At 47.4% G+C, this 15425-nt stretch overlaps 1 protein-coding gene across 1 annotated transcript; it reads left to right on the forward strand.

Moving 5' to 3' along the window:
* The first annotated feature begins 3516 nt into the window (after positions 1 to 3516).
* LOC101760949 (putative cyclin-dependent kinase F-2) lies at positions 3517 to 4557 on the forward strand. Its single transcript, XM_004963947.1, has one exon. It carries the CDS (start codon positions 3517 to 3519, stop codon positions 4555 to 4557), a length of 1041 nt encoding a protein of 346 aa, XP_004964004.1.
* The last annotated feature ends 10868 nt before the right edge of the window (positions 4558 to 15425 follow it).

The raw sequence follows: 15425 nt of genomic DNA on the forward strand, positions 1-15425 counted from the left end.
ATGGCCTGTTGCTTTCGAAGGTGAGCTCCTGGCATTCAATTTCGAGAAAATTTCATATATGACACCACTAAAATGAAGCTTTCCTTATTTGACACTCAAAATTTTCAACTTACCTCATTGACACCAATTTTCAACTTACCTCATTGACACCAATGTAAAATTTCTTCCCTAATACGACACTCCTATTACTGTTTAGCACTAACGTTGTTAAGTAGCATCTTGAAAAGACCATTTTGCCCCTCATGGAGTTTTGTAACCATTGTGACAGAGATCTAGGCATGGGGAAAAATGAATTGTATTTGTATATTGTTTTTACATCACAACAAAAGCAACACAGTGCATGTGCATTATTTTGACATATAATTGAGAAAGTTGCAGAACTCATTTATGTCGCACCATACTAACTTGAGATCAATATTAACTTCACAAATGCATACATAAGGTTCCGACTTCATAGCATAAAGTATGTTCACAGCTACATTAAGAGATCACATGAACAAGGTTAACACATACATCCAAATCCACACATAACATTCACATATAAATCCAAGTACACTGATCACATACATCCAAGTTAACATACATCACAGGTACTGGATATATCAAGTTCACAAACTGAGCCGTCTTTTGCTTCTTGTGCTCATTGCAAAGCTAGTAGGGTCTATTTTTTTGCTTCTTGTGCCCATTGTAGGGTTGTCTAGTGACAGCATAGGAATGCTTGTTTTCTTGTTTGTTGGTCTTTACCTTGATAGTTGTTTGCTTTGTGGTCTCAGGGAACTCAATGGAAAGAGGTTCAGGTTGATTTGAGCCTGGTCTTGATCGTTTGAGATAGCAACAGTATTAGAACAAAACAAACTGATTGGTAATGGACAATATGACATCTAAAATTCAGAACTACCAGATGTTACCTCTTTGATCCTCCAGAAATAGAGGTGACATTTTTCCCTTTTTCTTACTTGTAGTCTCTAAGTTGACATCATTTTCATTGGTTGTAGTTTTCAAGCTTTGTCCAAGTGAGAAAAGAAAGCTACTTAGAGTTGAAACATAGTTTTTCTGTTCATATGAGCATGCATGTAAATTTGCAAACCTTGGTGGAAAAGACATGGAAGCTGCTGGTGCTTCATCCTCAGAAGGCACAATAAATGATTCAGTTGTTTTGGCTTTCTTCGCCTTCTTCTTTGGTGATCCTCTACATGAGCATTAAGAAAGAAGATAAAATATATAAGTTTTCAACATAAACATGGAAAGAAAGTGTAAACCAGCAGCAATGTATTACCTTACAGCCATCATAGCAGCAATGTCTTCTGGGTTACCTCCCTTGCAGTTGTGCCAATGATGCCCATAGTCTGTACAAATAGGGCATATGTGTTGGCCATTGCTCCTTTTTTTCTTAGTGCAGCCTTTATGCCTCTCAGTTTTACGCCTACCAGCTGTGGCTTTTTATAGCAGTGGATGCATGAAAAATCCATAGCTGCTTTTAGGCCAATGCCTTTTGTCAGTCATAGCAGGGATTAGTTGGCCATAAGCAGCTCTAAATTTTTCAATGGAGTAATATTGGTCCACAAACTTCTCTAGAGGGGCATTGCTAAGTGAGGTGATAAATGCTATTGCATGTTTGCAAGAAATTCAAGAAACCTGCCATTGTCTACAAGAACATGTTCTCTCATGCAAGTTGACCACAAACCTAAAGCCACTACCACCCAGTGCAGTAACTTCAGCAACTTCTTCTAAACATTATACCACTTCCAAGTTTAAATCTATGCTCTTTTCATTCAACTTCTTAATTATGTGGGGTAGAATCAATCCAGCTAGCTTTCTGGATATTTTTCTCCTTTGGTTCCACTTGATCATAAGCAATTGCCTGATCTTATCCATGAAGTCATCCAAGTTTAGGGACTTGTGGTGCTTAATCCAATTATTGAAGCACTCTGCCAAGTTGTTGGTTACATAGTCCACCTTGCAAATGGTTGATAACTGACTCCTTCTCCACAACCTAGTGTGGAACTTCCTTAGATAATTGGTTGCTTTTGGCTTTGCTAACTCCATTGCAGCCCAATGTTTCTCAAATAAATATGGGTTCCACATGTAAGTTGCTGCCCAAAGATGGTCATCAAAGACCCTCCCATGAAACTTTTTCTTGAAATTGCTCACCAAATGAAACATGCATTCCCTATGTTCAGCCTTTAGGAACACTTCACCTACCCCTGCCATCACTGGCTATCCACAATCAGTGCATATAGATAGACCCCTAGGTGATCCTATGGCATCTCGAAGTTGTTGCATGAACCAGATCCAATTGTCATTGGTTTCAGAATCAAAAACTCCAAAGCAAACAAGAAAAAACCAATTATGGCCGTCAACAGCGGAAGCACTAGCTAGCTGGCCCTTGAATCTGCCGGTCAGAAAAGTGTTATCTATTGCTAAATACGTACCCTTCAAGCCATTCGTGCTATTCTTATGCTTCTCCCATATCCTGCTGCGATGTGGACCCCGTAGCCGTGCCCGACGCCGAGGCTGAGCACGCAGCACATGCGGTGTGCCTCAACCCCAATCCCGCAACCGTGCCTGAGGTGCTATTCTTATGCTTCTCCCATATCCTGCTGCGATGTGGACCCCGTAGCCGTGCCCGACGCCGAGGCTGAGCACGCAGCACATGCGGTGTGCCTCAACCCCAATCCCGCAACCGTGCCTGAGGATGAGGCCCTAGCGGCGCTCGAGGCTCTATTGAGCCCCGACACGAGTGGAGCGCGCCAGGGAGCCCGCCGCGCGTGGTCACCAGGGGCCACGTCCTCGTCATCCGCAAGGCTATCGACCCCCGCGCCCTCCGAATCCGCACCGCAGCTGCCCATGGTGTCGTGTGCTGCCGCCGCCTTGCTATTTCCCTGCGCCACCAACCGATTCTAGGGTTTGGGAAGGGGAATCAGTGGGAGAGAAGAGAGCGAGAGAGGCCTGGGTGCCTGGCCGCCTGGGGGAGTCGTGGGGGATTGGGAGAGGATGACGAGTCGTGGCCGGCCCTATCCTTTGCTAGGGGCATTTTTGTCCACTCGTATAAAAATTGACGGAAGGGGTAACGGAACCAAACGGGAGTGTGAAGAAATTTTACATTGGTGTGAAAGGAAGGCTTCATTTTAGTGTGTCATGCTGGGAAATTTCCCTTTAATTTCAGTGTATGCATCCGTATAGAATTCTTGGCAGGCATCTAGCGACGCCGAAGGAGATCGAGCGTCCCTTTTTCGCCAACCTCTTGTATGACTGATTGACTTATGTATGAGTCAGAAACCCTAGGTTTGCTTGGCTTTGACGTATACGTCGTCCTCAATTGCTTGCTGTTGCTGGACGACGAGAGTCGGAGACGCGGAGCATGTCCGACTCCGATTCTTTGCTGGCAACCAATCTCACGTTTCCGACTCCATGTCTCCCTATATACACATTATTGGCCTTTACCACTCGCCGCACCAAGCACCAACCCTCCTGTCCAATCCAGCGTCTCGATCTCCCTTCCCCACTCGCGACGCGATGCAGCAAACCGCCGCAGTCGCCGCCGTCGGAGACCACACCGCCGCAGGAGTGCCCCGCAAGAGGCAGCGCATTCCCATCGCCAGCGCTCAGGACTACGAGGAAGTCTGCTGCCTCGGCGCCGGCAGCTTCGGCGTCGTCACCAAGGCGCGCCATCGCGCCACCGGCGAGACCGTCGCCATCAAGCGCCACCGATCCACCGACGGCCGCAACGGGGAGCTCCTGCGTGAGGCGCGGTTCCTCGACGCCTGCGGGGGCCTCCCTTTCCTCGTCGGCTACCACGGCCTCGCGCGCGACCGCGCCACCACGGAGCTCTGCCTCCTCATGGAGTACGTCGGCGGCCCGACCCTCCGCGACTACCTGCGCGATCGGCGCCGCCGCCACAGGCCGCCGCTCCCGGAGTCCACGGTTCGCGCCGCGATGTGGCAGCTGCTGACGGGGGCCCGGGGGATGCACGAAAGCCGCGTGGTCCACCGGGACATCAAGCCCGCCAACATCCTCGTCGGCGACGACCACCGGATCGTCAAGATCTGCGACCTCGGCCTGGCGATCTACACGTCGGAGCCGCCGCCGTACGCGCAGGCCGGCACGCTGACGTACATGGCGCCAGAGGTGCTGCTGGGGAAGAACGACTACGACGCGCGCGTGGACGCATGGTCGCTGGGCTGCGTCATGGCGGAGCTCCTCGAAGGGTGGCCGCTGTTCTTGGGCAACGTCGAGGCGGAGCAGCTCTCGGCGATCTACGAGGTGCTCGACGACATGCCGGACGACGGCCACCGGCACGACGGGCTGCGCGAGCTCTTCCCCGAGGAGACGCTGTCCAAGGATGGGTTCGAGGTCCTGAGCGGCCTTCTCGCGTTAGACGCTGAGAACCGGCTCACGGCAGAGGCCGCATTGAAGCTGCCGTGGTTTGACAACGTCGGCGCACTGGCGCTGCCGAAGGAGGAGGAGGTGGTAACCGCGTCGGCGATGGTGCCCAAGAAGAAGAAGCGGCTGCTTATCACTCTGCCGCCACTGCCAAAGAAACCTAAGGTCTTCTGAGCGCAACTTGGGTGTCATATGTCGTTGCACTGCATGTGTGTAAAGATTCAATTCTTTGATTTCTTTTGTAGCAATACAGAATCAACTTGCATTGGTGTAATGGCTGTTGTAATAGGTGAGCTTTTGTGAAATATTATGATGGAAAAATACTGAGATCAATTACACTACGACAAGCGCTATACTGGTACTGTTTTGAATGAATTCACTTGTACTTGGCATCTCTGAACTTTGTTGCTATAAGCTATGCTGGCATTCCATGATAGGTGCACAACGTCTCTAATAAGCTAGGCAGATTATGCACAAGAAGAAAGTGTGCCAAAACAATACCTATATAGCCAAGCAAACTACATCATATTATTAGCTCCATATATGATGACTTACATGTTGCACATCTGTATATAAGTTACCAAAAAATCCAAAAATATGTATGATTAGAGTTGGAGGAATTAGAGTTTGGTATTGAGGATTTAGCGTTTAGGGTGCTGATTTACTTGCTCAGCTGTAGAGGGATGGTCCGGTGGCATTGGCTGGGCCAGGAATACCAAAAAATGTTTGGGTCCGTGCAATTAGCCTGTGAGTTCGTCCACAAGGCTGCTTTCAGCCCAATTAGTATGTACTAGCAGCCTTTGTCCGGTTTGTGATTCGTGTAAGGTGCAATTTCAACCCACCTGATGTGTCTAGGTCTAGGTGTGCTAGCTTAGGACCAACTAAAATTTAGCTAGCTAAACTTTACAAACATTCTTTTAGCTAGCTAAAGTTTAACTAGGGATGTTTGGATCCACTAGCACTGGTAGAGAATTGGCCTTTAGTCCCGGTTGGTAGGGTGTATATCTCTCGGATATCCATCCGGGATAAACCAACCGGGACAAAAGGGGGGTCTTTAGTCCCGGGTCTTTTAACCGGGAGTAAAGGACCCCATTTAGTCCCGGTTGGATTTCCCAACCGGGACTAAAGGGGTCCCCTTTAGTCCCGGCTCGATTCCAACCGGGACTAAATGGCGCTTGCATGGCACTGCCGTGACGCCTGAATTTTTCATGCATGCATCACGTATACGTATAGTAGTACCGCGGCCCTTTTAATTTGTTAACCTTGTAGTTGAGATTTTTTTTAGAACAAAATCAACTAGTATTTAAACGAATGGGATTTGTAATTATACAATTACTATATATATACACAATCCTTATACACAATTCATATACACAATTCAACTAGCTTAGTACAAATCGATCATAATTAGCGCGTATTATATATACAAATAAATCAAAGTATCTTCCTACAATCTTCCCGTCGTGGTGTTGCTGATCGGAGTGTCTAATTGTCGTCCATCGTAATAAAATTCTCCTCTTGGATTTACCACCTCGTCCATTATGAATCCAATGAGACCTTCACATATTGCCGCTACTCTTTCTTCCTTCAAGAGTCCTTGTTGAATATTTAGCATCTATAATTTGGAAATTTGTGAATGTTACATGAACAAATACATATAAGGAGCTAGAAAATAATTAACTAGTAATATATTTATTTTACGTACTTTAAAGTTGTGCGGCGTCATCTTCGGTCCCTTGGGTCCCAAAAAACTGTGCATGTGCTCACAGATGTAGTAGCCACATAGATTATTCCCGGGTTCCTGTCTTAAGCACTTCAGTGCGGAAAAAAATAAGTTATGAAATATTCGTGTTATACAATGTAATAAATGTGCAGACTTCATACGTACCGGGAAGTCTGTGTTCCATGTAAGATTTTCTTTGAATGGACCTTTGTGTGTCCTTATGAATTGTTTCCATGTGCTGCGGATTAGAATAATGAATGACATAGTGTAACAGGGATACAATTTAGGAAATAAATTTTTGCATAGAGATAAAGGTCCAGAATTATTACAAGCCTAGCATGTCTTGCAATTCTTGGTAGTCCACCGGATCTTTCCTTAACGAATCAAAGACAGTGACGTGGCTTCTTTCAGGCTCAATTATAATAAGTATCCAGTGGAAGCTGCGTGCGTAAAATGTTCATGCATATTAGAGCTAACAAACATGTAGAGATAAGGAAAAAGACATCGAAAGTAGACGGTATACACACACTTACTTGAAGTTGTATGGAAGTAGTATGAAATCCTTGAATGTTTGTTTGTGTAGGAAATTGTATATTTCCGCAAAGGTTTTTTCCGGCGCTAATTGTATCTGTTGTTGGTTAACTACAGATGGATCCATAAAGCCTACATGTAGGTACGCCTCTCGGCGGCATGTCTGAATTAGCATCCTACATGAAATGGAAGATGAAGTTAGTACGGTGACGCACGCCAAAATTTACATGTAGAGATAATAAACGGACACTTACAGAATCCAAGCGCTGATCAGAGAGACGTCCAGGGCATCATGATGGTACACTTCGTATATATCCTTGAAGTCTAGCCACAGCACTTTCTCCCCTTCACCGTGAAAATCTATCGGTTTTACCTTCATGCCGATCATCTCCCTCGAGTTGGCGGATGCCATCATGTACCATTGATGGAATTCGTACATCTTTGTTGATAGCTTCCGTACCATTGAAGGCTTTACTAGAGGTTTGCCTAGCTCATAAGTCCACTTCGGCTCAGGGGGCGGTGCAGTTGGCTTCTCGACTTGCCCTATGCATTCATCAAGTCCCAGACCTGTTTCTTCCATGAACTTCAATATATTTGCTTGTTGATCCAAGGGCATTGCTTTTACCCGTTGAGCATCTTTTTTTGAAAAATGGCTGAGGTCGGGGACTGGACCGCTGGAGGATGATTTTCCTTTCCTTTTATCCTTTTCATCAGCCTTTACTAGAGCCCGTTCATAGTTTGACAAGAGTGGTATCCTTTTCTTGGCTCCTTCCTCCATCCTGATAAAAAAGTTTAAATCTCGCCGACTTACTAGCGGTGGCTCCATCTCCCTTGCCTTTTTTAATTCGGCTTGTTTCTTGAACCACTCACTGGCCTCTCGTTGGATTTCTGCCCACTGTTCTTCATGAGACATTGCCTCAAAGCGTTCCTTGCGAGCCACTTCAGGGTCGACCTTTGTTTTCTTCTTTCTCTGTCTTTGCTTGGGAGGCGGTGCTCATGACTTCTTGAGTGGTGCTGCAGGTTCCTTCGAGGGGGCCGCTCTTGGTGCCGGTGACGGTGATCGGGGAGGGGTGTTGTTATTGTCGTCGTCCCTCCCAGCACCAGGATGTGGTGGAGATGGAGACCTTGATATAGATGGAAGAGTCGGTCCTGGAGCAGGAGATGCCGGTCTCGAGGTATGAGGAGAAGGTCGCTGCTGGGGATCTATGGGGAGCGGTCTTGAGGTCTGAGGAGATGGCTCCGTGCGGGGAATAATGATGTAGCGTTTCTTCCATAGAATGATCCCATGAAGCGCATCTACCAATGTCTTTTCCCCGTCGCCTCCCGGGAAGTCGAGCTCTAGACCTTCATACTGGGGATCAACTATTTGCTCGACGCAGACGCTGGCGTAGCCTGTTGGAATGTCCATGCCATGACTGCTCTGCCCTGCCAGGGTTGGTAACGCACTCCCGTACGCTACCTGTACATATAGTAGAAGTAAACAAGTTGAACTCCGATCTCGAGGCCTGGATCAATTGACAAGATTGCATAAATATTATGTATAAGTATACCTTAATAGTGAGGTTGGCGACCGGTGCATGCAGCTCACATGAGGTCCATTGCGTGATGGCATCCACGGGGAACCGTTGCTCCTCCACGGGTAACCTGGGCGTCTGCGCATCAGGGACCCCTGTAGAAGCACAACTGCTCCCGAGGCGTTGAGAAGGGCTGGCGGTGTGAGGATTCGGCATTGCTCCAGATTGCGCCAACTCCGCAACTGCGTCGGCCACCCGCCGATTGATTTCATCCATCATTCTTTGTTCTAGCATCTGCCGCCAGCTCTCCTCCATCTGTTCCTTTCTTCGCTTCCGGCTTCTGTAAGAGGCGCTGTCGCCTTGGAAAGCGAACTTCCACGGAACCACCCCGAACCCCCGGCAACGTCCTGGGTGCTCTGGATTATCGAGGGCCAATGTGAGCTCATCATTTTCTCGGTCCACCCTCAACCTCCCAGCCTTGGAATCTTCAATGTTCTTCATGAGATGTTCGGCCTTCTCACGTATTGTGTCATTGAAAATCAGCGTCCCATCCTCTTGGCTTAGGGAGCCTCCATGAGCGTAGTACCAGTTCTTTGATCGTTCGGGCCATTCAATAGTTGCAGGTATGATTCCCCATTCGATCAGATCTTGTTCCATCTTCCTCCACTTGGGAATTGCTGAGCCATACCCACCTCACCCCAAATGATGGTGGTAGCCCTTCTGACTAGCATTTGCTGTGTTGGTCATGATCTTTTTCACACCTTCTTCACTCCTCTTATATTCAACAAATGCATCCCAGTGGTCCCTCAACTTTGGCCACGCGTTGAAGTCTGGAGTTTTGCCCTTCTTGATGTAGTGGGTGTCCAGCATCTTCTTGAATGTCTGGAATTGAGTAGCCATCTTCTTAAGCGTCCACGCTTTGACACCCTTCTCGCTATATCCTTCGGGGAATGTGAAATGTCTCTTCACGTCTTCCCACAGCATATTCTTTTCTGTCTCTAGAAGGGCGTACGGATTATCGCTTCTGCCCTTCCATTCTCTAATGCTGATAGGCACGTTGTCCCGGACGATTGCCCCGATTTGACTCACGTACTTCTTTGCTACTTTCTCGGGAGCAACCGGCCTGCCCTCTTCTGTAACTTCGGTGATGACAAGCCTCCCTTCCATCACCTTTGTACGACCTCGGGTCTTCTGCCCTTGTGTCGATCCGGAGGGCTAACAGTTCAAGATTCGTTAATTAGTACGTAGTAGTAGCGGTGGCGTGAAACAATACAAGAATGGTTGTATATACCTCGCCGGAACCTTCCGCCACGGCAAGTTGTTGCTGCGGCTGTTGCTCTTCATTCCCATCGGCAGACATGTTGAGGAACATGTCCGCCTGGGTGCCCTCTTCATCCGTGTATGATAGTGGAATGTTGTCGCCACTACCATCACCAGCGATTATCTGCTCCATGATATACCTTGCGGTCTCATCGTCTGTCATTTCAACTATTGATGGAAACATACATGGAATCATACATGACAGTCATAGAAATCGTCTTAATACAAATTTGTACAAAGTCCTACAAAGTCCGGAATCATACATGTATATAATGAAATCATAAAATAACATGAATCGTACAAAGTCCGGAATATTTATACAAATTTCTATGAATTTTGACGAATTTCTACAAATTTCTATGAATTTCTACGAATTTCTATGAATTTCTACGAATTTCTACGAATTTCTACGAATTTTGACGAATTTCTACGAATTTCTACAAATTTCTACGAATTTTGACGAATTTCTACGAATTTGTAACAATATCCACGTGCGGTGCCTAGGTTGTGACGGCGGCGATCAGGGCGGCGGAGGCGGGACGGCGGCGGTCAGGGCGGCGGTACGGCGGAGGCGGGGACGGTTCACCGGAACCACGGGCGGTGCCTACTAGGTTGTGATGGGCGGCGGGACGGCGACGATCACGGCGGCTACTCGGCGGCTACAAGGCGGCAATCACGGCGGCTACTCGGCGGGACGGCGGCGATCACGGCGGCGATCACGGCGGCTACTCGGCGATCTCTGTCTAACTTAACAAACTTACTAGAAATCTAAAAATCTAACTTAACAAAATTAGAAATCTAAAAATCTAACTTAACAAAATTACAAATCTATCTAAAAATAAAACTTAATTTTCTAATTAACTTAAAAAGAAAACCCTCCCGGCGCGGCAGCGGACAACTCGCGCGCGGGGCGGCCGGGTCGGCAGGACGGCGGCGGCCGGGTCGGCAGGACGACGGCGGCCGGGGCGGCGGGACGGCGGGACGGCGGCGGCCGGGCGGCGCGCGCCCGGGGGCGGCGGGATGGCGGTGGCCGGGCGGCGCGCGGAACGGTGGCGGCCTGTTGCGGCGACGAGGACGAAGACGACGACGGCGGGACGATGGCGGCCGAGGCGAAGACGACGACGGCGGCTACAAGGGACGGCGATGAGACGGCGACGAGGGGCGACAAGGGGCGACGAGGATGGAGCCGGCGACGAGGATGTGGCTGGACCCGGTGCCCGGAGGCGACGAGGTGGCCGGGGGCCGGGCGCTTCGACGGACGAGGAGGGGATCGAGGAGGCCCGCCCGGGGGACGACGACGGCGCAATGGGGGACGACGACGGCGCAATGGGGGACGACGACGGCGCAATGGTGGACGACGACGGCGGCGCCCGGCGAGGGAGGCGGACGGGCGGCGACGGCGGAGAACGCGCGGGACTTGCAAAATTTTGGCTAAGTGTGTAACTGGCGGGGGGTAGAAGGGAGTACAGTCCCTTTTACCCCCCCCCTTTTATCCCGGTTCGTAATGGGACCCGGGACAAAAGACCCTTTTATCCCGGGTCCCATCACCAACCAGGATAAAGGGGGGGGCCTTTTATCCCGGTTGCAGTTGGCACCCGGGATAAAAGGGTACGTTCGGGCGGGAGACGAAACGTACCCTTTTCTCCCGGTTACCGTTTGCAACCGGGATAAAAGGGGGGCCTTTTGTCCCGGTTGCTGTTAGCACCCGGGACAAAAGGTCTTTTTTCCTATTTTTCTTCTCCCGCCTGTTTTTTGGAAATGGATTTTATTTTACCTTTTCACTGCATTTCAGGATGAAAAACAAAACCTTCACAGATTTTGTACATGCAAAAATATATTTAATTAACGAGTAAATTGACAATAAGTATGAAGTAATCATTAATTCTATACCAACTCATGTAGCCTGTAAAATATTTATTTTACTGCATTGCTGTGATCAAGAAATTATTCAATTAAATTATTTGAATGCGCAGAAAAATCCATGTTAGTATGTGGTTAACAATGTTCATGTATATCTAAAAAATCTTCACCTAACAAATTTAATAACACATGAAATCATACATAGGGTAAATTACAAATTGCATCAATTAATACACAAAGGTCATGTACATTTAACGCATTACAATACAACGTTGTAAAATTTCTTCTTCACGAAAGTTCCTTGATCATGATCACGGCGTAAGTACGGAGCCTCTTCTTTGGATAGCAGGATGCTTGGATCAACTTCAACGGCGAATGGAGGCATGCCATCAAACTAATCATAATCATCTGATTGGTCTGTTTTATCCTCGACTCCCACGATTTTTCTTTTACCTGGAAGAACTATGTGGCACTTTGGCTCCCATGTCTCTTCTGGATTCCTCTTGGGTTTGCTGCACATGTCCTTCACATAGAACACCTGATGCACATCATTGGCAAGTACGAATGGGTCATCACTGTATCCAGTCTTGCTCAGATCTACTATTGACATTCCGTACTGATCTTTGGTGACGGCAGTTAGCTTCACCCAATTGCAAAGAAATAGAGGGATGTACAGCGGTCCGTATTCGAGTTCCCATATCTCCTGTATGAAACCATAATACGACTCCTTGCTATTATTTCTGTCCATGGCATCTATGCGGACACCACTATTCTGGTTCGTGCTTTTCTGGTCCTGGGCTCTCGTGTAAAATGTGTAACCATTTATCTCATAGCCTTGAAATTTGACGATTGTGGTAGCAGGTCCCCTGGCTAACCAGGCAAGCTGTGGGTGAATCTCAGAGTTACCCATAAGTTGTTGGCGCAACCAGGATCATCTCGCCTGAACAAGCGCTTCAAGCGTGGTATTATAGGGAAATACCACATCACCTTCGTGGGAACTCTCTTCTTGGGAGACTGCCCCTCGACATCACCAGGATCATCTCGCCTGATCTTATACCGTAGGGTTTCGCAGACGGGACAAGCATCCAATTTCTCGTATTCATCACCATGATAGAGGATACAGTCATTAGGGCATGCGTGTATCTTCTGAACATCCAATCTGAGAGGGCAAATAATCTGTTTAGCTTCATATGTTGTGGATGGTAATTCATTATTCTCGGGGAGAATCTTCTTGACAATGTTCAACATCCCCTGAAATGCCTTATCGGACACACCATTTTTTGCCTTCCATTGCACAAATTCTAGTGTCGTACCTAGTTTTTTATGGCCCTGCTGGCAACCTGGGTACAACAATTTTTGGTGATCATCTATCATGCGCTGCAACTTTGCTGCTTCCTTCTCAGTTTCGCAATCTCTGTATGCATCTCGTATCACCTGACCAAGGTCATCAGTAGGGTCATTTTCTGCAAACTCATCTTCATCAGCCTCGCCCATTGTAGTACCTGCAAAAGCTTGGCCTGCAACCCAGTCCGGAATGGTGTCATCTTCCTCCTCCTCCTCGCCATCTTCCATTACAACCCCTAGTTCACCGTGCTTGGTCCAAACCAAATAATTAGGCATGAAACCGTATTTAAACAAGTGGCTGTGAATAGTCCCCCAGGAATCCTTTGAATACTCCTTCCTGTTATTGCATTGGAAGCATGGACAACATACGAACCCATTCTCTGGCTTGTTCGCTTTTGCCACTTCGAGAAAATAATGCAAGCCATCAATAAACACCTTGCTCCGCCTGTCTGCATTATACATCCATTGCCGGTCCATCTGCATCGTATTACGCATGAAAATGGATTACACTTGACAATGGATTACGCGTGAAAATCGATTAAAGATCCAAACAACATGGTACAATACAACAATATGAAGATCCAAATACACATATTTAAATTAAAGTCCCAAACAACATTATACAATACAACAAGCCATCCACTGGTTATTATCAAGGAGAGGACTTTAAGCATCCGTGGACGGTGAAGACGAAGGTTCCGCTGACCCAACCTCATCCTTAGGTTTATTTGTGCCGCCTGAAACGGTAGTACTAAGTGGACGTGAAACACCCGGGACTGAGGGTGGAGCATAATGACCACCAAAAGGAGGTTCCTGACCCGCGGTAACAGCTTCTTCATGACGTTGCTGCAAATAACGAAGCATTGCTTTTTCCAGCGCGCTCTTTTTCTTCAACTTATGCTGAGGGCCAACTATGATTGGAACCTTGCCATAATAGGAACCACGATCGCCCCCACCATCGCCACTTCCTCCAGTAGCAGAAGCCATCTATGTACAAAAATTATTATCTTAACACTGCATAAGTTGTTCAACTTGAAGACCGTGATCATCTCGCGAGGATGTCCTCAACTGGGCGGCACCGCACTTCGTCATTAAAGAGGTTAGATGCTACGGAAAAGGGGACACGATCACGATGTCCGTATCCACTCTTTCTCATAGAATCGAACCTCCTTCTTGACATACGTTGCTGCTCGGCGGAGAACATCCTCGGCGAGATGAACACGGTATGCAAGTTCAACAAGTAGCAGAAGTCATCTATGTACAAAAATTCTTTCCTTACCACTACAGAAGTTGTTGAACTTGAAGACCGTGTTCATTTCGCGAGGATGTCCTCAGCTGGGCGGCACCGCACTTCGTCATGAAAGAGGTTAGATGCTACGGAAAAGGGGACACGGTCACGATGTCCGTATCCACTATTTCTCGTAGAATCGAACCTCCTTCTTGACATACGTTGCTACTCGGCGGAGAACATCGTCACAGAAATGAACACGGTATGCAAGTTCAACAAGTAGCAGAAGTCATCTATGTACAAAAATTCTTTCATTACCACTACAGAAGTTGTTGAACTTGAAGACCGTGTTCATTTCGCGAGGATGTCCTCAGCTGGGCGGCACCGCACTTCGTCATGAAAGAGGTTAGATGCTACGGAAAAGGGGACACGGTCACGATGTCCGTATCCACTCTTTCTCGTAGAATCAAACCTCCTTCTTGACATACGTTGCTGCTCAGCGGAGAACATTCTCGCCGAAATGAACACGGTATGCAAGTTCAACAAGTATATGGATTTAAAAAACCATATTGAATTTGATAAGATAAACCGTCTAGACAAGGTAGCATCATTTTTAAACCACTGAAATAATGCATACTATATATGACACATCAATCTCCCTCACATTCTAGCTCAAAATACCTCTCCATTTTTCTACTTCATCGTCACATTGTAGCAAATAATCTTTCCATCTCCAAAGCATAAATCAAAGCATAACACGAGGATGAAGTAGCAAACCTTCGCAACACTTGTGTTGGCTGAGTCAAATTCCGACGAAAATGAGGGAAAAAACTTCGGGCAGCACCTCCCTTGCTTTGGCACCACCGGAGAGTAGGTGAAGCTCAGCTCTCTATCAATGTACTGGACTGGCTCGGGCTGGAGGAAGAAGAAAGTCTCTGTCTCGGGATATAGTGGGGGATGAGTTTTTATCCCGGTTAAAAACTCCAACCAAGACAAAAGGAAACACCTTTTGTCCCGGTTGGAAGGTTAGTCCCGGTTGGATCCTCCAACCGGGATAAAAGGGTCCGGCCACCGATGCCCCCCAGCTAGCCGTTGCAACCGGGACTAAAGGGGGGCCTTTAGTCCCGGTTGCAATTACCAACCGGGACTAATGCTGCCCTCCAAATTTCCGCACCCCGGCGCACCCCCTTTTGTCCCGGGCCACTTTTAAACCGGGATAAAAGGGGGCGGATCGAAAGTCAATTCTCTACTAGTGTAGTTAAATGATAATTGAAGAGGTATTTGTCTATTCTACCTCTCCCTTCCACTTTATTTAGAAACTTTTCCCCAGGTGTTTGAGGGGAAAAATCACACGAAGATTTTCTAACCGCAGGCATGCCAATGTACTAAGTACACAAAATAAGAGGGTGTTTGGTTCCATGGACTAAAACCTTTTGGACTAAAATCTGCACTTTAGTTGGACTAAACAGCCAAACACTTGGACTAAAAGTGGACTAAAGTCCTTTAGTCCTTTAGTCCACAA

The sequence above is a fragment of the Setaria italica genome, chromosome III, assembly GCF_000263155.2.
Source record: "Setaria italica strain Yugu1 chromosome III, Setaria_italica_v2.0, whole genome shotgun sequence".
Taxonomy (NCBI): Eukaryota; Viridiplantae; Streptophyta; class Magnoliopsida; order Poales; family Poaceae; genus Setaria; species Setaria italica.

Coding starts and splice junctions, on each gene's coding strand:
- LOC101760949 (XM_004963947.1), top strand. CDS start 3,517: ATGCAGCAAACCGCCGCAGTCGCCGCCGTCGGAGACCACACCGCCGCA.